We start from the raw sequence: 26,971 nt of genomic DNA, 5'->3' as shown, positions 1-26,971 counted from the left end.
TACTGTGGTAGTACTTTGGCTCCACAAACAAAACAAGTTTTATTAGTAGTTATATGTATTCTGATGTTTTTACCATTTTTGCGTTCGACGGGCCAAAGGTTACCCACCCAATTTAGACTAAATTACCGTATGTGCGTACTGTTAGTGAAACAAATTTTCAGTGATTTGAAATCTAAGCATTCAGAAGGAATCGCACACATATTGCAGTCTTGCATTATTGGCTCCCTGCTGCAGTAAATCACTCTTTTACTTCACTTTATATTCATTGTGTGTACTACTCGTAGCGATTACCCAGCGAACAAAGTATAAACGACCATTACAGTTTTCTAATGTCAGATTTTCATCCTCTTGACTCCTACCACAAGGGGGCAGCACACTGAGTTAAACGCAGAAGAAACACGTAACTCCATGTCGATAGAACAAACATCTGAACTCTGGAGGTCGGGTCAACTAACAATAATATATACTTTTTAACGCGTCCGCATCCGATATTCTTTGATTGTATTTAAGAATTATATCTACCAATTTTTTTACGTAACTTGTGTTTAAATGCAGGCTGCTGACAACATGGTTAATTACCACTGATGTGATCGGTGTTCTTCTCCCAAAATGCCGTATTTGGGAAACGAAGACACGGTAAGGGACCTGAGGAGAGCTCTGGCCAACCCCCACGTCCAGTCCGACCAGCTGCGTTACAGAAACGTCATTCTCAAAGTCATCAGGTTGGCAGAAACAAATAGTTTACCTTTAAGCATTTTTGTCCTCAAATCTTCCACGCGTTGCCCTGAATTCTTCCTCTCGTGTGTCTAAGGCTGATGTCGCAGGGCGTTGATGTGTCCAGCTTGTTCAGTGAGATGGTCAAAGCATGTGCCACAGTCGACATTGTCCAGAAGAAACTGGTCTACGTCTTCTTGTGCTCCTACGCTTGCTTGAACCCAGAGCTATCTCTGTTGGTCATTAACACACTGAGGAAAGACTGTCAAGATCCAAATCCAATGGTCCGCAGCCTGGCCTTGAGGAACATGACAAACTTGAGGTGATTCATACTTTGTTGTCCATCCCAGATATCCCTTTTAACAGTGATACTTACCAGTGTTACCAGTATGCCAGGTGTGGGTGGGCATTAGTCTTACCTGGGGGGCAAAAGAAGAACTATAATGCTCAAGTAGGTCGAAATCCAGTGTAAATGAAATGAAATGATCTGCACTTATATAGCGCTTTTCAAGTCAAGACTTCCCAAAGTGCTTTACAATGTGCTTCACATTTCCCAATAGCGGCCGTGCAGCCATGTAAGGCGCTAACCTGCTTATTGGGGGCATTAGGGAATCAGTGTCTTACCCAAGGACACTTTGACATGTAACACAGAGGAGCCGGGATTCGAACTGCAATCTCTTGATCCCAAGACGAGCGCGCTACCTCCTGAGCCACTGCCGCCATGTGTAGGGCTGCTGCACCTAAAACTTGTTTTTTTCTCCTTAATTGAGATAACTGTTGTGATTTGGCTTAAACAAAAGTTAATTTGATGTTATTTGACTTAGAACAATACATCCCTAACTGAATTTATGGAGACAAAGGTGACAAACAAAAGTTAACTTGGAACACAATCGGATCTGCTGGTAATGAGGCACAGGTTAGGTTGGAGTGGTACTTGTCAATTATTTTCTGTCTGTTTTTAATGATCACATAATATTGGCGGGGACAAAAAAAATGATCACTTGATATTGGTGGTATCATGTCACCTGCATCCATCCCAAATATACAGCCTTGTTTTAGCTAGCAAAACTCAAGCGGCTTATCAATGTGATTGAGTGTACTTGTAGGTAAGATCGGGTCTTAAAAAATCCAGCCCGGCCCGTGATTATTAAAGCCCAAACTAGCCCGACCAATTCACTTGAAGTAAACCCGAAGCTGCACTTTGGCCGGGGTGTGTAAGTATCTGCAGTGCCAAACAGGTGCAGTCTGCAGATCCTCCATGAAGGGGGGAGAAAAATGCAAAAGAGAAGCCCAGCTTAATGATTGACATATTTACCTCTAAGTGTTATGCATTTAAGTGACAGACTAATTTATTTGGCTTCAATCTGTCCGCTGCCAACATTTTTAACCACAGCAAGCACACCGTTATTTCCTTGTCTAAGATAGTGGTCACAGTAAAGCCAATTGCTAATTACACTTTGTCAGACTTCTTTGTCTAAGTTTTCAGGGGACTTTCATTTCTCTCTTCGTCCCCTTCTCCATCTGCCTCTCTCTTCATCATGTTAAGTATTCTTTCTTATGGTCACTTGACTAAATCTCTCTTCTGTGAATGCAGCATTGTTCTGCACAGAGGAGTGAGAATGCAGGTTAATGTTGAAAATAAACTTTCACATGCTGCTGAAGACACGCCAATGATTACTGCAGCGATGTCAACTTTGTCCTTTTAGCTTGACTTTAGTTTATGTTCCAGATTGCCCAGTTTAGTGGAGTATGTGGAACAGCCTCTCACTGCAGGACTAAGGGACAAAGCAGCTTGTGTGAGACGCGTCGCCGTGCTTGGTTGTGCCAAAGTGCACAATCTCCAACCCAATTCTGAAATTGGTGAGGTTCTTGTGATTTATTATATTGTTTTCAGCTTTAAAGCACAACCTAATGTGTATCTATTGTCCAGACACTGAACAGTGGTACCTCTGCACGAGTAACCGTAATTGATATTGCGATGTGACTTAATTTGATTGTGTAATCGCAAGACTGTTTTTTTTTTCAAGGATTTATCGACAGCAACCCTAACAAAGCTCCCCAAAAGAGGGCGACATATACTTAAGTTTAAATCAGATTCAGCTTCAGATACTGTATACTTTATTTTCATTCTTGTACACGTGTATACAGAACGAAATGTCGATACATCTGACCCGCACAGTTTCCTCGAATGTACAGATATAAATAAAATGTTGTATTGAGTTGGAGTATTGAGGTACTTATAACATACTAAATAATTATAGCTATGTATAGTATTATACAGTAGTGCAAAGAGTGCAAGCGGAGCAGCTAACCAGATGTGCAAAATGGGCAGTCAGGTAAACAAGTCACTATACAATAACAATAACACTGGAGTACGATAGTGCAGAGGAGAACAGATGTGCAAAATCATGTCACCAGTCTTAACCCTTGGACGCACAAGTGGGATAAAAAAAGACCTCATGGGTTGTTTTGTTTTAAATCTTTAAAAATAAAGAAAAGTTGTAATATTGTCCTATTCCAGCTATTCCTCATAAAAAACCTTTTTAGTATTTTCATCTCCCACCCACTAATTTTCGACCCCCGCTCATGGTAGAGTGTGTGTTTGGGTAGGTCCTGCATCCAAAGGTTAAGTTCTCTTAAAAAAACTAGCACAGAAAATGCACTTTTTAAAAATATAAAAAAATTACATATAAGTAGAAATACTGTTCTTTAAAATGGCAGTCAGTTTTTTTCCCCAAAAGCGTGCAGCTATAGTACCTTTTCATACAAGTTTAATTCATTCCAGGATCGTGCTCATAGCGTGACTTACTGGTGTAACGAGCGAATTTCCCCATACGAAATAGTTAAAACGTCATTGGTCCACTCCCGTCCTCTCAAAAGTATCCAAGTGAACCTTAAATAGCTATAAAACACATCTTTCTGATTACTAAAACCACATTCAAATTGTAATTAAATAAAAAAAAATACAATAATATGATAAGCAGTTTATTATGAGCGCCGTTATAAATGTGTGTACTTGGTGCGAAGGGCTGGTGTTCATGGAGATACATACCTGTCAACTTATTGGGTTTCCTCATATCTTATACGTTATTTGATCATTTCAAATTGTGTACGCCGCTTACAAATTTTAATATAGGGAGAAAAAAAAGATCGATCTCGTCTTGCCCATTTCGGTCACTGGTAGCAGACAACAGCGTCATTGTAGCTTGGTAATATCATCATGGTACTCCGCTAAAGCGCTCTGAAACCTTTTACAGTGCATAAATTAAATGGTCTGTATTTATTTAGCGCTTTTCAAGTCAATGAAGACCTCGCAAAGTGCTTTACAATGTGCTTCACACTTACCCATTCACTCTAAAGTTTCAGCCATGCAAGGCCAACTACCTGCTAATCGGGAGCATTAGGGATTGCTCAAGGACACTTCGACATATAGCACGGAGGAGGCAGGAATTGAACCTGCGACCTCTTGATCCCAAGACGAGCACTTTACCACCTGGGCTCTTGAGAATTTTAAGTGAACCAACATGACAACACTTTTACTTAAACCAAAAACTAACAGTGCAAAAAATAAAATTTCGCTTAGCAGCAACTCGTACATAAAAGCTTAAATAGATTTTTTTTTTTTTACAATAAATAAATATAACTTAAAAGAAAAAAAATCTATCAAAATTTCAACGGAACTTGCGAAAAGTGTGGGCACTCCTGTTTTAGAGCCAGATTGACAAATTAATGTTATGGTAACAGCTTATCACTCAGCCTTCCACCTTAGCTGGCTTTTTATGTTGTTTCTCAAGCACAAACGCTCACACTTGATTGACGAACCATTGTTACGATAAGAGCTAATATATCAGTCTCCACCTGAATTTGCTTCCTAAAACAAGTTAACAACACTTTTTGCGCTACACACACTTACCTACCACCGATATACTAAAAAATTTTCAATATTATCAACGGTCTTGATTCGCAGATATGTCAGGACTCAGGAGTTATCAGAACTGCCGCTGTTTACTCCGTTATAACATTATTATTCCTGCTTCAGTGGCTCCGCCACTGGTCGCGTATCCAATCAGAAGGAGTGGGGTTGGTAGCGGCCGAAACAGAAGGCAGGAGAGAGGGAAAGAAAGGCTTGGCTGCATTTGAGCCTAAATACCTTCTTATAAATATTTTTAATCGGCCCGTCGTATAAATAAAGATACAGATATTCGTCATATTCCCAAATATCGGTTCCGATAATTGGCCACTCCGATAATCGGTATGTATTCTACATATTCTGTCGTGTTTTGAGTAGGTGCCACTTTGTGTTTGTAAGGTTTATTATCACTCAATTAAGGAGGATTTACCATCATTCGTTAGGGAAGCAATTGGTAGAGGTTAACAGGTATGATACTGTTGATGATACATAAGCACTGACGTCTACGTCTGAAATAAAGTTACTGGAACTATTAATGAACGTACGCACAAAAACCTTTTAAAGTACAAATGGTTTTGCCTGTAGTAGTTTGCATGTGCTAGCTGGACAAGCTCATGATTGCGGAAAGCAGTAACAAGTGGTGAGCAGTATCGATCAAACTCTAATGGTAGCCTCTGGGACTGCTCGTGACCTGGTTTTGCTTTTGTATCGCGATTTTTATTGCAAATATAAAAAATATCGAAATTCTCGTGTTTAGAGGCCACACTTTGCACAATTTGCCTCTGCTTGGGAATCAATGCTGTTTTTCCAAAATATATTAGGGTATTAATTTTTGCAGATGCTGGAGTGGTGAACGAGTTGTACAGCCTTCTCAGAGACACAGATCCTGTAGTGATGGTGAACTGTCTTCGAGCTTTAGAAGAGATCCTTCAGGAGGAAGGAGGAATTGCTATCAACAAGCCTATTGCTCATCACCTCCTCAACAGGTTAGAAAGTGTTTCAAAATAACCGTATACATCAAATATTAAAGTAGTACAAATTGGAATGTTAATTTCTCTCAATTTAAATTCAATACTTTTCATACCCAATTGGCACAGATAGATAGATAGATAGATAGATAGATACTTTATTCATCCCCGAAGGGAAATTCACATTTCCAGCAGCATCCCTGAGCTGAGAACAGTACAATAATAAAGCCAAAAGAATACAATATACAAATACCCTGTGTGACGTGCAAATGCCCACTGTAGCGTGTTATATAGAGTAACAAATACCCAGTGTGACGTGCAAATGCCCACTGTAGCGTGTTATATAGAGTAACTAAATAGTGCTACACAGAATACATATTGCAGTAAGATTCGGTAATATCCAATGTAGGTGGTGTGGTTTAATGTGGGCCTTTACTCTGCCGTGTGGAGTTAAAGAGCCTCATGGCATGAGGAAGAAAAGATCTCTTCAGTCTGTCCGTAGTACAAGACAGTGACAGCAGTCTGTCGCTGAAACTGCTCTTCTGTCTGGAGATAATGCTGTGTAGTGGATGCGATGGATTGTCCATGATTGACCTCAGCTTTTTCAGTGCTCGTCTCTCAGCTACTGTTGTTAGGCTGTCCAGCTCTTTGCCCACAACAGAGCTCGCTTTCCTAGCCAGTTTATTGAGACTAGAGGCATCCTTCTTCTTGACGCTGCCTCCCCAACACGCTGCCGCATAGAAGAGGGCGCTTGCCACTACTGTCTCATAGAGTGTGTATTTCTTGGTTGTTATGAACTAAGGAGACGCACAGGAAAAGATGTGATGGTCAATTTAGCTGGAAATCAACACAATTTTAGTTATGACATTAGATATTTAATAATTACTCAGAACTATCCAGATTATTTATAGATCAGATTTATAAAACACATTTTTTTAAATCTCAAGATGATTAGAAATAAAGTCAAATATAACACATTGAGAGTGTTCAAAAATGTTTTTAAAAGTCTTGCCAACAAACAATGTGTATTACCTAAAAGGGAGCTGGCATAATTGTCCATCATCTTGCTGCTACCACTACCCAAAAATCCTCAAAACCTTTGGGCAAAAAGATGTAAAATAGTGTGTTTTCACAATTTTAGTATTTGTAGTTTGTATTCTTCCTTGTGCTTTGGAGCACTCGTTTTTGATTGCACTACACAATACAGTGACATCTAGTTGTAAAATTATACCCACTGTATCTTTTAATATGAGAGGACATGGAAACCGTACATTACCCAGAGTCAAAATCAGTAAGGAATGTTTCGTTAGTATGTGCAGTCCAACTTAGGAACAACTCAACCAAAGCCAAAAGATTTCATGATTTAAAATGTTACAAAAATGTATGGTTTGTTTAAAGCTTACAGAATTTGTGCCAGGATTTTTCGTTCAATGGTGTCCATGTCTTACCGGTAAAGTATCCATTGCGACATGTTTCTTTACTGTGTAATGTCATTAAACTGTTCTTGTAGCATGTAAAAAATGCTTATTTCTATCTCTATACAAGCGTATACGTTACATATAGTTATTCATATGTATTAGGGTGGTCCTTATTCAAACGTTTGATTGTTTCATCAGCAAAAGCCTGCATATGGTTTAAAACCATGAGAAATTATTCCTGTGAAGATTCCCATCAATCAGACCTATTTAAAAGGTGCTCAAAAGCCATTTTGGTACAGTAGTCTAACAGTTTGAGGAGTATGTTAGGAGTGACAAGATTGGATAGATTGAGAAAAGAAATTGTGAGGGACAGAACTGGAGTAGTAGCGGAACTAAGCAAGCGTGTGGATATGAGAGTACTCTGTTGGTCTGGACAAATGGAGAGGATGGATGAGGAGCGTATGTTGAAGAGGATCTACAGAGCAGAAGTAAATGGAAGGAGACCAAGAGGAAGGCCGCGATTGACGTGGATGGATGGTGTTATGAGTGCACTGCAGGAAAGAGGTCTAAATATAGTGGAAGCTAGAGCTCTTGTTGGTGAAAAGAATGAGTGGAGAGGTGTCGTAAAAGGATAGTGGGATGTTCAGATGTGTTCAAAGGGATGGGCAGGGAACCTGTATGATGTGGCAGGGGTAAACCAGTGAAAGCAGTCGAGCCCTGCTGTTGAACAGAAGAGTGTGTTGTGTCACCCTGACCCAAGTGACATAGCTGCTTTCTTGTGTCTCGTTTCATCTGAAGGGACGAAAGCATGACCATCTTGGGTGCCAAGGTGCTTAACTTGTTTGGGTGTTTGGGCATTTGTGTTGACCATGGTCAAATCTTTTGTTTTTTGCTACTTTTTTCTTTTCTTTGTTTTTGTGATGTGTTTGTCTCGCTGTCGGTCACCCCTCTCGACGGACAGGACCAGGGTAGATAGTTAGTCTATCTGTCTAACTATCTAACTAACTAACTATAACTAACTAACAGGGTGGTCAAGGGTAGTCCTTATATTAAGGGATACTTTCCAAAATGAATATTTCAACAAGCAAAAGCCTGAAAAAGGTGTAAAACCATGAGAAAGGCTTCCTGTAAAGATTTACACCAATCAGACCTATTTAAACGGGGTCTCAAAACCATTTTTGTACAGTAGTCTAATAGGGCAGTCCTTATATTAAAGGATAATTTCCTAAATTAATATTTCAACGTGCAAGAGTCTGAATATGGTGTGAAAACATGAGAAAACACCTTTTGTGAGGTTTCAGCTAGATCGAACATATTTAAGAGGTGCCCCAAGGCCAATTTGGCCTTGTAATATTATGCTTATCATCCTTTGTGGAGATATTGGCCATCTCCCAAAACAAAACATCCACTACCACTAGGCTTGCTGCCAACTTGACCATCTTCTTTTTTTGATTGTGGAAGTAAAAGGACGGACCCAGGACTTCCCTCAAGGAGGGCAGCTGCTTTTCAATCATCGGCTGGTGGTTCGGCTGGGCGATGAGCCAGACCTCTGTCGCTTTCCTCGTTTCATTCGCAGTCGCTGTACTTTTTACTTAAATACTTAGCTCGAACCAAATAACATCCGAAACTGAGTTGGACAGAAATAAGAGATATATAAAATATGATACTTAACTGTTTCCCACAAAAATGATTTTTTTCATGTTTTACAACCTTTGTGAGTCTTTTGATCCCAAATTTCAAATTAACTTAAAAAAAAAATCATTTTAAAAGCACAGCTTTTATTGCGCCAAATTGGCCTTTGCACATCTCTTAAATATGTGTGACCCATGTGAAACTTCACAAAATGTATTTTCTCATTTTTTTACACCATACTGAGGCCTTCGCTGAAAAGTTTGAAAATCAGGACAACCCAACGGTGGATTTTTACATAATTCTTATAAGTATTGGGGTACCATTCCTATTTGATACATCCAATGATTTGCAGGTATCCATTTCTTTCCACATACCCTTTGAACAACATTTTTGTTTGTGTTGTAGGCTGAAGGATTGTGACGTATGGGGCCAGAGTGAGGTGCTTAAGATCCTGCAGCGCTACAAACCTCAGTCTGAGGATGAGCTCTTTGACATTCTTTCCATGCTGGATTCTTCCTTGGTCAACACGCACCCGCCAGTTATGGCCTCTACGCTGAGCCTCTTCCTCAGCCTGTGCTCGGGCTTCCCTGTAGTTGGCCTGGCAGCCCTGGAACGTGTGCGGGCTCCCCTGCTAGCTGCTTGCAGTAGTGCCTCCAGAGAAGTTCGCTTCGCTGCGCTCTGTCACATCCAGGTGAGTGTGTTTGGACAGTGTTTCGAACAACTGCCTAGTTAGCGTAGATCAGGGGTCAGCAACCTTTTCGGTGTGGAGTGCCACTTTCAAATTTCCTTGTAAATCAGTGTGCCACACCAAGATCAATGACTCGCACAACATTTTTTTTTATACATATGAAAGAGCTGTAATTTTACACTAGTCCGAATATACAACATGGATAGACATTGAAATAGTATAACTGACCAATTTATCTTCCACTATTCTTGTTCATCAATAAACTAAAAAAATAATGAGAGCAACATGTGGAGAGGCCTGTAGACATCCATGACTTCAACTTTTGACCACAAGAATCAACCATTCTTCATCAACAATGAACTACAATCAAAAAACAAGTGATATGTACAGCTACCACACCATTCATCAATGAAATCTTATTGCAGAAAATATAAAAACTTGAAATAACAGCAGCAAAGCAGAAGGCTACTTAAAAATAAGTGCAACAGAATTAACAGCTGATTTGGTCTCAGATATAAATGGATTTCCGTGCTATGTCTGCAGTGAGCAATTTAATAACTTGCTTCAGGGGTGTTTTTAGCAGTGACAAAGGTTTTTAGGGTCTGTGTTTGTTTGCCGTACCTCGACACAGCACGTTTTAATGTCTACGCCTTGAATTCATTTTTTCGTCTCGTCATGATGATTAACACTTGATATACGAGGTACAACACTCTCGAGGCATAATGCACAAACAGCACAGTCATTTTTTGCACAAGCCCCTAGTTGTCAGTCAAAGATTGAGATTTTTTCGCTGAAGGAGCTGTCATTATTTATTCATTTATCGTGGGCCGGTGTTTCTATGGCTGGGTCAAAACACGGATTTCTCCTCTTCTGCGAGTCGCTGTTCAGACACTCACTCGCACATGGAGCATAAGAGGAGAGGGGCTACCGTAAAGCCTCTAAACAACACGGAGCGCAACTGAAAATGTCTGAATTTCAGGTAAAAATGCGCATTTTTTTAAAATAGTCATTATTTTGCCGTGCGCTTGCGTGCCACTGGTTAACCCTTCACGGGCCACTGCTGGCGCGCGTGTCATAGGTTGCCGATCTCTAGCGTAGATGGAAGGGATGTGTTTCCTCCAATAATAAGCAATTGCGGCTGCAACGATAAGTCGACGTCGTCAACAAAAATCAATAATATAAATAGTCGACAATGAATTTCATTCTCAACTATAGTCGCCAGACACGATTTTCCAACAGAAAGAGGCACCTCTACATAATTATAATCACGCGCATGTATAATAGCCAATAGCGTCTGTCTGGAGCAGTACCATGGCGGTGTCAACATCAACTATGCGTACAAATACCTCTAAAGTTTGAGAGCTGTTTAGCGTGGAAACAGCCAATAAAGAAGCCTACTTTTTTATAAGTTCATAAAGCAGACCTTGGTGAATCAATTATGCACAAACATTTTAATGTCACGTCGGACTTTTGAACGTAACACAGACTTGACTCACCTCTGAAAAATTTTACGTTGAGCAAATACGGTTTTGATGACCAGCATTGTGTATTTTATACTCGTGTATTTTGCCTTAAAAGACAGCTTGAGCATTGTGCCAGAATATGCCTGACAAACGTATTTGAAATTAAATGCATGCAGTCCGAAGAACAAACGTCAGTTGTTAAAAGCGTTTGATTTCAATCTGCTGAAAATCGTTGAGTACTTTTCTTGCGGTTGACCACTAAATATGCTTCACAAAATGGACATCCTGTTTTTTTTACTGTGCTACTGCTGCTAATGTGCCTCGTCTTGATCTACAGGTATATCGATGTTTACTTGATTTTAATTTATTATTTATTTACCTGTCCCTAAAAAAACGGATGGAGGTTTATCTACGGATTTATATCTACTGACAGAGCACAGTGCCTTTATTGGTTATAGATTTTGTACGAATCCGGTGTACGTTCAATGTAAGACATATTGGTAAAATGTTGCATTTTGGTCACTTTGAGGGGTTTTAGTCTTTTAAGTTTGTATTTCTTTTTGCGCTTTTTAGGACTCTCATTAGGTTGCATTACACCATCTAGTGGTCAAATAATAAACAACTAATATTAAGGGCAGATAGTTGACAATAACCATCTGTGACATCGCTATACAGTACAACTAATAAAGCTCACTTTTTTTTTGATATCGTTGCAGAAAACAAACAATGCTACAGATATTGTTAGGTTGTGGGGTGTTAACTTAGGTAATAGTAGTGTATTTTTTAAAGACTGCGTATAAAACCCATACTGGGAAGAAGAAATGCTTAAATTTTCCTAAACGGTTTGTTTTTCCACAGTTGCTGTTGCGGTCTGTCCCTGGCCTTATGGGGGCACACTACAAACGTTTCTTCTGTGGCTATGCTGAGCCAGCATATATCAAGCAAAGGAAGATGCAGGTAAGCTTTCTTGCATATCGTTCAATCAGTGCTTATGTTGATATCATTATAAAATATAAACTATGTATATTGCATATTAAGCTTAGCTATGTCTTGCCATGATAACAATATGAGTACTACTTTGCTGTGTTTGCAGGTACTGGTAGAGCTGGTAAATGACGACAACGTTGTAATGATATTGGACGAACTGAAGGAATACTGCACTGACATCAACACGGACACTGCCCAGGCTGCAATATCTGCTGTCGGTAAACAGACACTCTTTACTCTGTGGACATTGGTTCTGACACTGTCTTTGTTGTGGGAGGTAATTTTACCCACAACTTATGCTTGCAGACAGACTTCCTTAGGTTTTCATCGTACAATCCCTTGTTTTTTTGCAGGGGGGTGGCATTCAAAAAACGTTCCGCAATAGCCAAAACCACCAATGTAGGAATCTTTATTTATTTATCGAATACTCCATAGCACGGTGCATATGTGTGTAGCGCGCAGCCCCAAGGTGCGATGGTCCAGGGTTCGATGCCAGCTAACACGGCCTCCCCTTGCGGAGTTTGTATGTTCTCTGGGGTTTCCTCCGGGCACTCCGGTGTCCTCTCATATTCCAAAAACATACATGTAAGGTTGATTGGTATGACAAAATTGTCCCTAGATGTGAATGAGCAAATAAGTTGTTTGTCTGTGTGTGCGACTGCCCTCTGCCCGAAGATAGCTGGGATGGGCTCCAGGGAGGAAAAGTGGCGCAGAAAATGGATGGATGGATACACCATAACACATTGAAACCAAAAAATAAACCCAATTTACAGGCTCAAGTATTTGTTCAACAAATACAAGTACTGTAACTTTTAAAAATTATTTTAAAAATAGCTTCTGTACTGTCAAATCATGATTTGTTATTTCTCGCTGCAATATTACACATCCATAATGATTAAGGACATGATCCACTTTACTTCACATGATGGAGAACTACATTTACTTACCAGCCAGCAACCTAAAATGTTGAAAGAAATTGTGAACCCCAAAATATTAAAAGTCTTTTAATGTACTGTATTTATTTGAATTCATTGAAAGAAGTTAAGAATGTTTCAGGTTTGCCCTTTTGCAGAAACCATATATTTTTCCATTATAAAACATTTTGGGAATAGCGCCGGGGAGCCACTAGGAGTGCCAAAGAGCCGCATGTGGCTCCAGAGCAAGTTTAGCAGGTCAAAAAGTCCAATTTTGTTGGCGATAGAAAGAATCTTCCTTTGGCATTTTGCCCCAGCCACAGGTGCTTTTGTGGGTCGAGAGCGTTTTGGTAACATGATGGCTTTTAGTGAAACTTTAGTTGAAAAAAAATTGCGCGTACATAATATAGGTTCGTCAAGCTGTTTAACGTACTTGTACAACTCATATAGCCATATAAATGATGCGCAGGCAGATATAGGCAGAAATGGGGTGGGATGACTGTTAAGCCTATCAGAATGCAGAACACAATGCATGATGAATATGTGGGAAGTTGCAAAACAGCGATACAGCAAGGGATTACCTTATATGATTAATGAACATTGATTTAATGGGAATTCATGCAGGTCCGGTGCTTGTTGACCGTCCGCTGTCACCCATTTGCGGCTGAATTGTTTTTTTCTTCAGCCTACTGTTTTGAATTGCAGAACACGTTTGTCGTGTTGCCTATCTTGGTCGGCTAAGTTTGCACTGCAAACTGCCACTGTTTCTTTTTTTTTTTTATCAGACTCTGAGTAGCCAATATACTTCCAAACAAGTGGTCCTCGTCACCTTCGTCTCACCTTCGTTAGTCTGGAACTTGTATTTTCATTGCATTAGCGCCCCCATTTTCTCCAGTGGTTGGGTGGTAATTAGTTTAAATTACCAACTTTTATTGAACATTTTTATCATTAATGGTGGCAAAAATTATATGACTACTACTATTAATGTTGTATCGTCCAGGCCTAGGATAGTGCAATGTTGTCCTGGACTGTGCATTTTTAGTTTTACATGCAGACTAACTTGCAGGTCGTATTGGGCGAAGCTACAGCGACAGATGTCTAGTGATTCTCACTGGATTGCTCGGGCTTAAGCAAGAGAACATCACTTCAGGTGATTTTTATTTCGTAAACATATGTTGGAAATGTTTTTGCTTTCGGCGTGTCTACTGTTGCCCTCCATAAATAGTCCCCTTTCCAAAAATGCAGCTGTGGTGCAGACAATGCGAGACCTGTTGTGGGTGTGTCCCCAGTGCAGTGAAGCCGTGTGTTCTGCTCTGGAGGGGTGTGAAGAGATATTGCAGGACAGCCAGGTGAGGCCTACCTGATATTTTTGTCTCACATACACTACTGTATGTACCGTATTTTCCCGACTATAAGGTGCACCCAAAAACTCAAATTGGCTAGAAATTTGAAAATGCGCCATATAATCTGGTGCACCTTATATGCGGGCGGATGCAATTGTAAATGTGTTCACATATTTGTCCAATGGATCAGTTGATAAAGGTTCTCGCTGACCGCAGTTACAGAAATATGGGGGCAACGGGGATCAAACCGGCTATCAATAGTAAGAGCACGCCATCCTAACCGCCATGGCGCTAAGGACATGGATGGTTGTTCGCAATTGCTTTAAATGCAATGGGGATCAAATTCCAATCGTGGCGGGAAGAGTGCCAGATTCTATCCACTGGACCACAAGGCATGCAGACGATACATACCTTATTATCACAATATTCCCAGTCAAGGTACTATATATGGTAGAGAAATGTGAAATTAGAAAGTGATTTATAAATCTGTGTAACATGTTGTTTCAGTCTTCCTTAGCTCAAACTAAGCATTGTCAGTGACAAATCTTTTGAATATTTGCGGCGCAGACAAGCAGGGTGATCGAATTACTTCCCACAATGACATTTCTTCTTTTAATTAAAAAAAAACAAACCAGATTACTTCCTACAATGCCTTTCAGTTCACTTAGTTCAGAATCTCGTGTGCCTGTAAAGACTTTGCGAGTCAGTGATACAATAGTGTATTTCCAAGGTCCACAAACTTTTTTGTACCACGGACCGGTTTTACAATATTCTCATGGCCCCGCCCTATAATAACATCAACAAATTGGTATGTGACAAAAATTTTGTGATGATGAAATAAAACCTAATGCCTTTTTATGCGTCTTGTATGAGTCTAGATCTAGATAGGTGGCGAACACGTGGCTCTAGAGCCGCATGCGGCTGTTGGCCAATCAGAATGCGGCTCTTTACCTCATCATATTTTCTATATACTGTGGCTCTTTGCCTTGTTTCATGTTTAGTTTTTTCCCCTCTTAAAACACACTTGAATCCATCAGAGTTAATAACAAATAATAAATAATATTAATTTAAGTTAATTTGGCAGATTTGTTGTTTTTGTGCTGCTCCGGACACATAACTGACTGCCAATCATCTGCGTAGGTTACGTCTAATGCCTGGAAATTAAGTAAACATTTCATGAGCGTGCAGACTGTTACCCTCATCGTCAAAATGGCAAAATGCAAAGTGAAACGGAAATAGTTTTATGTGTTATTTAATGTGTGGGATAGAATATTTGTAATTGGGTGCGTTTCTCTGTCTTGGCACGTCAGTGCGTGGTGTGGCTCTTTGACTCTCACAGTTAAAAGGGTCGCCTTTTTGTGTCAAACGTGTTTGCCACCCCTGGTCTAGATTATGCAAATGTCTTTTCACTTTAGATAAAAAGAAAACGCATCGTATAGAACATTTGTTTTTCTCATTTTTCTGTTTCTAGGGCAAACAGGCCTTGCTCTGGTTGCTTGGAACATACGGCGAGAGAGTCCCCGGCGCCCCCTATACTCTGGAGGTGTTCATTGACAAAGTGAGGTGCGAGACCTCTCCTGCGGTAAAAATGGAGCTACAGACTGCCACTTTGAGGCTCTTTTTGTGTCGTCCCGCTGAGACTCAGGACATGCTTGGAAGGCTGTTGCATTTTGGCATTGGTGTGTTTGCACTTTGCGCAAATTTACGATAGAAAAATAAATCTGCTTCTCATATAATCTTGACAGATGAAGAGACCGACATGTGTGTGCGTGATCAGGCGCTTCTCTACTATCGACTTTTGCAACGCGGGGTCAGCGAAACCCGCAAGGTACTCCAGGGTCGAAGATCAGACCCCTCACTCGGTGTTTTGATCGGTCGTCCAGCAGAGCCCATAAACCGTTGGGCTCACGTTTTCAACACACTGGAGCCCCTCTGGCCAAACATCTCCGAGGCTGAGTCAGCAGAGAGGCAAAACTGTCAAGAAAAAGCCTATAGGCACAACTCTGAGCTGTCAGACACCCTCAACTCTTGCCAGCTTGAAAGTGTTTACACAGGTGAGTTTGACAGTAAAAACCGATGACAGTTCAGGGTCGTGTGCTTAATTTTTGTGGAATAGAATTGCATAACGTGCTAAACATTTGCTATCAGTAATAGATTGATTAGAGTGATAAAGCAAAATCAAGGACTATCAAATTTTCAGTTTGCACCATGCATTATGAATTAATTGGTTCTGCTCGGCTTCAAAGCTGACGCTTTGTGTTTGTTGATGGTACAACAAATACATAAAATATGATGATGACAGATTAGCCATAGATGTCTTGCGGGAACAGAAGTGTATGTGCTCAGTCCTGGCAGCTCAACAGACAGTGCCGTGAAAAAAGATATGCCCCCTTTCAGAATTCTGTATTTTTTTAACAATTATCACCCGCAAAGGTTTCAGGTCATCAAACCAGTTTTTATATCACACAGAGACAACCCATGGAAATACAAAATGCCGTTTTTAAACGTTGATCCATTTATTAAGACACAATGAGATCAAGTAATTTACCCATTTATTCACAAACAATGGGGGGAAAAGATTCCCATGTTTGGCATTAGATGTATTAGCTGGTTTATTGTGACAGTAAGGTGATTTTTTTTCTCCCGCTAAGTATCACCATGCTATACAAACTCAAAAGATATATGTAATTGTGGCCTTGATTGACATACTGGTTTAAAACTGTTAAAAAGAAGTACGAAGTAAAAGTTTAAAAAGGACCATAATATTAGACTAAAGAAGATGAAACTACTAGGCTGGTCCTACTAAAGCTGAGATTATATGCCTTACGGCCCCCTAGCTGCCATAGAGAGCGTTTGGTCAGCATTTGTCTAAAGAAAAATCATAACTTTTGACAGATATGACCTTAAAGACTTTCTTCTTTTTTTGACATACTAAGAAATTTATACCGGGCCAGATTGATTCATCAGACGGGCCGGGTCCCACCCATCAGCCATGTTTGACACGCATGCTTTAATCCAGGGGTGGGCAAACTATGGCCGGGGGGCGCTCACGGCTCGTCAGGTTTTTATTCGGGCCGGCTAAATAATATTGGTCAAAATATAATGAAAATGCATTTATATATATCTATATATATACAGAATATACAATATACAGACGCTGCCCTACTTATGAACAAGGTTCCGGACGATCTTTCGTAAGTTGAATTTGTTCGTAAGTTGCTTCAGTGCTATATTTTGTATGTTTAAGGTTCATATAAGTAAATTTAAGGCTTGTATAAGTAACCTGTATTGTTTTGTACTAAAAATAAACATTTCATAAAATAATATTCTCTACAAAGATGAATAAAGTGAGGTTAAACTTGCTTTTGGGAGATGCGCTTCAAGAGGTCATACTGAAGCGCACAGTACAAAATCTAACTCACAGCAATGTCCGGATATTTTTCGACATCCCGACTGGTCGTAAGTAGGGCACGTCTGTTTATTTGTATTTTTTTTTTTAATGTGTGGTTATGTCATCTATCCCCAGTATGTATTGCACAAGAATAAACAAAATTGGATAAACAAATATAAAATATAACGTGCATGCAGATTGAATAGCCATAGTTTATTTCTCTCATTTATTGCCGAAGTATTGAATTTATAAACTTTGCATCAGTATACATAAAAACATTCAATAAAAAAATCTTACATTTATTTCCTTGTGGCCCAGCCCGTCAGCCAAATTTTCAAAGCCAGCGCAACTCAAAAAGTATAACCACTCTTGCTGTAACCTATATTATAAAAGTATATGATAGCAGTATTTTTTTAAGGGGGAAAGGGAAAAGTGTGTGAATGTGTTCTTTTACTGCTTGGATAGGGTCCCCAACAAAAGTAGGCTAAAGTAAAGAGTTCTATACCCTCGTATATATATAAATATTTTTTTAAAGCCACAAGGTTCTTCTGACCAATATTTCTTTTCACATCAAATACGATAACAACATTAACAAATTTGGACCCTGTGGCTTGGGCATGTTGGCATGGTTTCAATTTAGACAGTTGCGTTCCTGAATTTGATTCTGTTTTCTAACCGCTCTGTTATTTTGATTTTAAGAACATGCATGGTTTTAATGAGTTAGTTTACCAGTTTTTTGGGGGTTATGAAGAATCTCACCTACTGTATTTTGAAGTGTTGGCTGCTTATAAACTGTTCTATGTATCCTTCTGCTCAATATTCATCAGTTTTTTATGATGCGTGTCCTGTTTTAGCGCTCACAAGATGATATAGTGCAAAGTTGACTTTCCTTGTGCATTCTGCTTAAGGGTGGATATTTATTGTTGTTACAATGTACGGATGGGGTCTCCAACTTGCAGCCCACAGGCTATTGGCTTTCCTCGAGTAGATAGCTTGTGGCCCCCTATAATAAAAAACTTTAATGTTTGTGCGGCCCAAGCAAGTTTGATATGATTAGTACCTCTGTGCTAATAATTAGGCAGCTCTCCAATTGTACATGTTTGAGATCAATGTACATCTGCCCTCCAATAGGATTGTCGGTTTAACTCACGTCGAACACCTCACAGACCATAAGTTAAAACAACTACAAATTGGTAGCAAAATGTGTTAATAAAATTTTGTACAAAGGGGTACTGGGGTATCGAATGGATGCTAATGAACTGAAGCTTAAACGACTTTGGATGCATCTTACATATAACTTAGTTTACCGAGTTTCTGCCTTTGAAATCGGATGCGGCCCAACCTCACTCAGTCCCTAGTTCAAGCGGCCCCCAGGTAAATTGAGTTTAAGAAACCTGATATACAGTCATTGTATCTGAGAGTTAAAGCTGTGAAATGGTATTATTACAACGTGAAATGCAATTAGTATTTAATTATAGCTTGAATTAAACAGTTTGATTTTCTTGTATTTGCTAACTACAGAGCGAAGCAGTGAGCCCACGTCATCACCTGTGGCCGCCCCTTCAACCGGCACCACAGTCTCTCTCAGTCTGCTTCCAACTTTAACTCCGGGAGAGTTTGAGCGCTTGTGGCTGAAAGGTAAAGTTTAGAACAAAGGCCAGATAGTTGCTGTTCGGTCCAAAAAGAACTGTGGGAAAATCGTCCAGCCTGGGTTAATTATCATCCGGATGGCTTTTGTGTCAGACTAGTGAGACTTTTGTGTGTCACCTGGATTCATCTGTCAATCTTTAATGAAAGGTGCAACTTGCCATGTTTCTCAACAAGTCTGCTAAAAAATGATGCCAATACTGCCCTTTTGCTTTGCCATTGCATTTCCTTATCCATCACTATTAACGGAAGCTTGCATTAGTTTATATGGCATTGTCAAGTCATGTGTATTTGTATAGCCCTTAATCACAAAGAGTCTCAAAGGGCTGCACAGATCAAAGTCTCATCGCCCCCTACAGTTCGCGCTACACCTAAGCAGGCCAGTAAGAAATGTGTATTAGTGCAAGTATATTTGTATCGATGATGGACATTTATCATGCAAAAAAATGATTGTAGCGTTTCCCAGTGGTAAATTGTAATAGGAAGAACTTCCTGCAACTGAAAATGTAAGTTACATATTACCATAATTTTACCCAACACTTATGGGGAGAGACTTGTCTAAAAATATTTACACAAGTATTGGTCAGATCCACGAATATATTTTACGATTTACTCGAGATCTAAAAATGGAAATTGTTATATTTATGTATAAGGTGTACTAACCCTGATTATTACAACTTAGTCCAGTTTCCACTAGACCAGCACTGCCTTGTAAATAGTTTTCCCTATCTTTTCAGACATTTCTATATCCTATTTTTCGAACAAGATTGAATAGAACTGTCTTATTGGCATTGATATCAACGCTGCAAAACGTTGTATGCAACGAGATTAGACACGGCCCTCCAGGGTGAAACGTAAAAAAGCATTTAAAGAGAAAAAAGATCAGATTATCTGGATAAATTGGCAACAAATAATAATAGATTACACCGTTCCACTGTTATCCATCATCTCTACACCTCTGCCAAATTCTCTTGTAATAATACTAATGCAATGAAAAAGAATAGTGCATTGTAACAATAGTGCAATGAAAATAAGTGCAATAACATTTCGCAGCAGTAATTAAAAAAAACCTTAATATAACTCACAAGATATATGTATGTACAGGTCAAAGAGGTGGGAATTTTGTTTTTTTTAATTATAATAGATAAAAAAAGACAATTCCTTGATTACGTGTTTATCCTGACATGCTGTCGGATCTCATCTACATTGTTATCAATTACAATAAACCATTCAATTATTCAATGATTACTCAGTTATTCAATTTTGCTTTTTTCTTGTGTAAAGACTTTTTTTTTTAATTTATGTTGTTGCCCTAGGTGTCGAGCACATTGAGGAAGAAGAGGACAGCACTGGAAAGGCAGAAGTTGTCCTGTGTCGCAACGTCACCCGCTGGTCACCGCAAAGCTTCCAGGCTGCAATGCAATTGGTCAACATCCAAACGATGGCCTTCACGCCTCCCGACCAACTCCCCTGGAGAGTGTACCTGTACACGCACACCGAAGCCCCTCCCTGCAGCACGCTCATCCTGGGAGAGTTGCTTTACACTGGAAATGCAAATAAGGGAGATGCGCAGGAGAGCATTGAAGTTGGCAAGAACGCAAATCAAACAGGGATGGATGGACCAATAGAGCGGCAGGAAAAGTACAAAGAGGAAGACAAAACGGTAAGGAGAAACAGCAGTGAGTCGGAAAGAGACAACGGACAGGTAGCTGAAGTAAAAGTGACCGTAAAGCAGCAACCGAGAGACGACAATGCTTTGAGGGATTTCCTCGCCATTCTTACTGCTGTATTACATACGCTGTCATCACAGACAGAGTAACTTACCGTATTTTCTGCGTTATAAGTCACATTTTTTTCATAGTTTGGCCAGGGGTGGAAGTTTTTTTACAAGTCGGCCATAAGACCCAGTCTTCGACTCAGTTTTGACGGCGCACAAAGTCGTCTCGAACTGCAGATTAAGGTACGATCGCAGTTTTTTTTTGCTGGATATGCGATCATCCAGACATCATGCGCTCGGTGCTACGACCACTCAGGAGTGTTTATTAGCCACGGACTGCTATGTCAACAAGACCCAGCGGCCTACAAAGCAGCGAAGCAGAGTGGCAAGACAGCGGCGTGACCGCCGGACGAGGAAGCAAGGTTGTTGGGCCGGGCTAACAGCTAGACTAAAGGCTAAACCCTGCAAAACGCCTCTCCCATCCATTTTCCTCTCCAACGTTCGCTCTATGGACAATAAACTGGACCATTTAACAACTGGAAGTGGCATCGAACCGCGAGATGACGAACTGCTGCGCTAAACTTCTGACGAAGACATGGTTAATCTTATAATAATCTATCCCAGCTGACGCTCAAAGAAACTGTGCGGGTCAGATGTATCGACATTTCGTTCTGTATACACGTGTACACGAATGACAATAAAGTGAATCTGAATCAGAATCATTAACACATTATTGCACATTATTATTAACATGTGAAATGATATACCCGGGTATATCATTTCACATGTTATTTTCACACTAAACCGCAAGAGAGTCACTAAAATGACCTTGTATCTCAATTTTGGGGGAAATGTGATAGAGCAGGCAGCACGGCGGCTGAGTGGTTAGCGCCTCCTGTGTAGACCTCCACCTTCCTGTATGGAGTTTGCATGTTCTCCCCATGATTGCGTGGGTTTCCTCCGGGCACTCCTGTTTCCTCCCACATTCCAAAAACATGCATGTTCAGTTAATCCCTAATTCCCTCAATAAACAGGTAGGTGCTTTGCATGGCTGACTCCCTATTGTTGTGTGAGTGTGTATGTGAATGGGTAAGTGTGAAGCACATTGTAAAGCGCTTTGGGAGGTTTTCATTGACTTGAAAAGCGCTATATAAATGCAGACCATTTATTAGCGTACTAACCAGTTCAGGGTGTCCCCTGCCCACTGCCTGAGGACGACTGGGATGGGCTCCAGCCACCCTACTGAGGATAAGCGGTGCAGATAATGGATGGATGGATATTAGGCAACTTCTGCGTGACTTGTATAGTCTGTTTAGTTTTAATTTCATCTGGACTATCAAATCTTTAATCAAACTATTTTTTTAAACTTAGAATAGTGTGATGTAGCCTAGCTGTGCGTGCATTGTTAAGGCAGAACATGTCAGTTTATACTAGCCGGTCAACAGAAAAAGATAATGGATCATACACACTGTTCCTTTTTGATTTAAGTATGTTTTAAAAATAAACCACCCAATACTCACAGTAAGATATTTTATTTTGAGTATCCACGACTAGTATATTTTGATTGAATATAAAAAAAAATAAGGGTGGTTGCCTTTGAAACTATATATCACCTGTAATTTATGGTAAAATATTATTTGATTAAGTTAAGTTCTTGTTTAAATTCTAACTCCATTTTGGAACATACTCAACTTATTTAGGACATCTTCAAGAATAATTCAATGTATTTTGCGGCTAATAAGTTTTTGATTATTTCTGTTTTAATAAGCTTTATTGAAGATACTAACTAAATGTGATATTTAATGTATGGCTAACTATTATAACAAATCACTTCTTGTTTATAGAAAAAGATGGTTTGATCAAGTAATGTCATTGTTTTATTTCTAACTTTATGATATCACTAAGAGTTTAAAGTGATGACGTTATCTTGTTTTATTTCTAACTTTATGATATCACTAAGAGTTTAAAGTGATGGTACAAAGAATTCTAGGGAGTATATACAGGAACACTCACAGCTTTCACTGCTTTTGCCACTTTTTATCTTTCATTCTCTCTATGCATGTCAATCTTTTAATATATAAATCCAGCAATTTGGGGTCTCTGTTCAATCTGTGAGTATATATTCTGCGTCACTTCATTTTCTTATTTTGATCGCTATGATTTAGTGCTCTTGTAGTCTGTAGCAGGCACAGGTTCTGGAACATGCATTGATGTAATTTTGACTGAACAGTTGTCAATTTTTTTTACTGTAAACCAACCTTTAACTAATACTTTTATGTAAATTAATCATTTGCAATCAATGCATCGGCTCGCTACAGTTTACCTGTACAGGTCAGGTGTATCGACATTTCGTTCTGTGTGCATGGTTACAAAGAATGACAAGAAAAGTAAATTCTATTTTCTAAAATCTCATTTTGTGTCAATATGGGTTACAATGGAATCCGACATACTTTTTTCTAGCAAATTTCTCAAGGCTTATCCCAAAATGAGGCATCAACATTAGATGCGCTGGCTCGACTCCAAAATATTGCCAAATTTGGCTAATCGTTAAAGGTGGGGTCTGCCATTTTAGGTGTCCTTGAGAAGTTGAATTGTTTCTCTATTAATTTGTTTTTTTTTAGTTCAAAGAACCTTTATAAAATGTGCCTATTTACTTTTATCTTTTACAAACGCTGTTCTGGGACACACAACACATTAGGTAAAGGCGCATTGTGACTTTATGCTTGTCATCATGGGTGTGACCGCCCTGTTAAGACTCATTTCTGTAATAAATGACAAAAAGGCTCAAATATGAACAAAACAAAATGCTAAATAAAATCAAAAAAGAAACAAAACAAAAAGGTGAACAACGCCGCATCGGAAATACTCCCTTTCCCCGAAATGCTTCAGTCCATTTAATTCCTAGGGCCGCTCTCGTCTCCCTACCCACTCCTCTTTCGCTCAGCCAGTGTCACTTGCGGCATGGTGGCGGAGTCTCTGGTGTCTCCAGTGTATTACGGTCAGGGTTGGGTAGGGTTACTTTAACTGGATTACTTTCAATTACTTTTGGATTACTCCAATACCAAATATGCTAATAAAAGACAAAAGAAACTAAATATGAATAAAATGATGACTCACAACACGTGGTAAGCTTTCTCTCCTGGCTTTGATCTCCGGCAAAACTAACATAAAATGCGACAGAAACAAAATGAAAATAAATCCAAACAGCTTGCCAACATCATTTTTGCCGTTCCATGTTTTCCGTTACTCCCCAAGCCTGCACAAAATTTAGTCATTTTATTCATATTTAGTTTTTCTCAGTAGCCTAGATGGTAGTGTGCCCGCTTTGAGACTGGGAGGTCGCTGGTTCGCGCCTCGGCCGAGTCATACCTAATTGGTATAATGGCGGCGCCCTCTGTTGGCTGCGGCTGCATCGGCTCGCTACAACGGGTCAGGTGTATCGACATTTCGTTCTGTGTACATTGTTACAAAGAATGACAATACAGAGGAAATTATTATTATTATTATTATTATTATTTTTGTCTTTTGTTAGCATATTTGGTATTGGAGTAATCCAAAAGTCATTGAAAGTAATCCAGTTAAAGTTACCCTATCCAACCCTGATTACGGTGAGAGTAAGTCATACGGTGGTTACGTTGAACAACAATTTTAGCACACAAAACCATGACTGTTTTGTTATTTATAGATATGAATCCTTATTTTAGCTGCTTTGAATCAAATGCAACTATGATCAGCCTTGCTTAATTGTTGCATATGTGTTAGCTACTTCATTCGCAGTAAAAAAAAAAAAATGTTCAGGTGAGAGTCTATTGCCCAAAGTAACTAGTGTTGTTAAAAAGTTATAGTGACTCACTACTTCTCATCAAAAAGTAACCGAATTAGTAACTTGAGTTACTCTAAAGTAAAAGTAACTAGTTAAAAGAGAAAGTAACTTTAAAAAGAATGAATGAATGAAAGGTAAAACCTCCTGTGTGGAGTTTGCATGTTCTCCCCGTGCTTGCATGGGCACTCTGGTTTCCTCCCACATTCCAAAACATGCATTTTAGGTTAAATGGCCAAATTTCCTTAGGTGTGAATGAGCGAGTGAGCCGTCTGTCCCTGTGTGCCCTGCGACTGGCTGGCAACCAGTTCAGGGTGTCCTCTGCCCGAAGATAGCTAGGTTGGGCTCCAGCGCCCCCGCAACCCTACTGAGGATAGGCGGTGCAGATAATGGATGGATGGATGAATGAAAGGTAGTTGTGTTACAGAACCTTTTAATATATATTGCACCTCACCAGAAAAATATGTATCCTATACTTGAAGTGGAACAAAATGAATCAGTGAACAATATAATAAAATGACAAATAGCAGTAAACAATATAAAGTGAGTTTTATAAATCAAATATAACTAATGGTTCGTTAGAGATGGGAAATCTGACTATTTTTAGAGAACCGGCTTTTCCGGCTTGGCTCACTAAAAAGAGCCCTTCGCTTTAAGCTCCCAAATGGCTCTTCAGGTCGTTTTTGTTGTTGAATCCATATATTACCATTTATTATGTATTTATATGAATGACTTTCGGGGGAAGATAAAGGAAGTTTAACACTGAATCGGTAACACTGAAAATCACCGAAAACATAAATTATAACATTTACTAATCTAGAAAAAAAAACGATAACATTCAAAAAATGTCAACCTTTCTCATACTCAACAAATTCAAAGTCAACAGCACAGAATCCTTAAAAAAATACATTTTGACCAATCACAAGTGAAAAGGGGCATCTCGAAGGGAACCGGCTCTTATTTGGTGGGTAGCCAGCTCCCTCTTCCAAGAGACGGCTCAAAATGCCGTTTCTTTCGCATACGACATAAATCGGTTGCCACACCAGCCTTCATTCGCCTTTTCCTTTGGCGAAATAATAAATACTATATTCGTAATTGCTGTTTAATCATATGGTAGTCGCTATTTTGAATGATGACAATATCCGAAAAGACGTAACGCGACAAACTCTGGGGAGAGCGGAAAACGGGTTTGTTCAAAGTAACGCACCGCTTTTGACCGTCGGAACGACAATGGCGCTGTAACGGCAGAAAAGGTAATTATCTAGGTTACCCCGTTACTGTAAAATAAGGGCGTTAAACGGGGCTAAATTACTTTAAATAAAATGAAAAGGAAAAAAAAGATACTCTGGGTAGTTGGAACCTCCAAAGCTCTTAAGCTAAAACCGTCAAACTTGTCATAAGTTCTATGTTTATGTAGCTAGAAAATGGTAAAAGTAATTAGAGGCCTTTTTCAAATACAGTCCAAACGCCAACCCAAACCCCCAAAAAGATTAAAAAGGAAGTTTTTTCGAGCAGGTCTAAGATATATAAACACGTACTCATAAGCCTGCAATCATGACTTTAAGCCAGGACCAATTGGTACAGTTAAATACATACCTGTCAAGCTGTACGTTTTTGCCGTACAAAGTACGTTTATTATGCATTTTAAGACGTGTACGACGTACAAGAAAATCTGTAAAGAAAAACGCAAATTTGTCAATTATGGGTACCATCCACTATACACCGACTATCACGAAACGGCAAATCAATCAAGTCAAACGTGTTCGCCGCGGTAGCCTCTATCTCTGTATCGTTTTTTTCGTTGCAAACGAAGCGAGCGGTTTGATTCTACTGTGCGCATGCGTCTGCCGCCTGGGGATTTCCCATCATGCATCATTCCGATCACACGTGAACAAAGCGAAAGCAGAGCAGTACATACTTTGCAGTCGATCTGAAGCAGTACCGAGCATACATGTGGTCTTAAAAAACATCGGATTTCATGTGATAGTTGTGTAGTGAAAGAAAGTCCGTCTCTTTTTAGAGAACCAGCTTTTTCGGCTCAACTCATTAAAGAGAGCCGGCTCTCAAACGGCTCACTTGCTTTGTTGCATTATATTATGAATTATTATGTTGTATAAAGAAGTGCAGAAAAAAGGAAGTACAAAAAGGAGAAAATGAAAAAAGACTTGTTTGTGGTTATCCCTTTAATCAGTATATTACCAACAATAATTTAATGCAGAAAATGAATTCATAATTTGAATAAGAAAATGTATTATTCTACTTAAGTATATTTGCATGTATTTTTTCCTTCTACAGTGAACGTCCAAGCTACTTAATTTTTGAACATTTTTTTATAATAAACCTCATTCATGAAGAGCAA

General features: G+C 39.4%; 1 protein-coding gene across 1 annotated transcript; it reads left to right on the top strand.

Annotated features, from left to right (window-relative positions):
• The first annotated feature begins 468 nt into the window (after window positions 1-468).
• ap4b1 (adaptor related protein complex 4 subunit beta 1) lies at window positions 469-21,511 on the top strand. The gene is made up of 13 exons (XM_088330646.1): window positions 469-722; window positions 812-1,036; window positions 2,444-2,574; window positions 5,463-5,610; window positions 9,048-9,333; window positions 11,652-11,750; window positions 11,887-11,998; window positions 13,761-13,844; window positions 13,940-14,043; window positions 15,509-15,716; window positions 15,783-16,091; window positions 18,950-19,066; window positions 20,392-21,511. The coding sequence occupies exons 1-13, from the start codon at window positions 610-612 to the stop codon at window positions 20,892-20,894; spliced, it is 2,439 nt and encodes an 812-aa protein (XP_088186772.1). The 5' UTR covers window positions 469-609; the 3' UTR covers window positions 20,895-21,511.
• The last annotated feature ends 5,460 nt before the right edge of the window (window positions 21,512-26,971 follow it).

Source organism: Urocampus carinirostris, chromosome 3 (assembly GCF_059441175.1).
Source record: "Urocampus carinirostris isolate Australia breed hairy pipefish chromosome 3, RoL_Ucar_1.0, whole genome shotgun sequence".
In the NCBI taxonomy this organism is placed as follows: Eukaryota; Metazoa; Chordata; class Actinopteri; order Syngnathiformes; family Syngnathidae; genus Urocampus; species Urocampus carinirostris.
The sequence above is the reverse complement of the archived record's forward strand: the minus strand, read 5'-3'. Positions and strand labels throughout refer to the sequence as shown.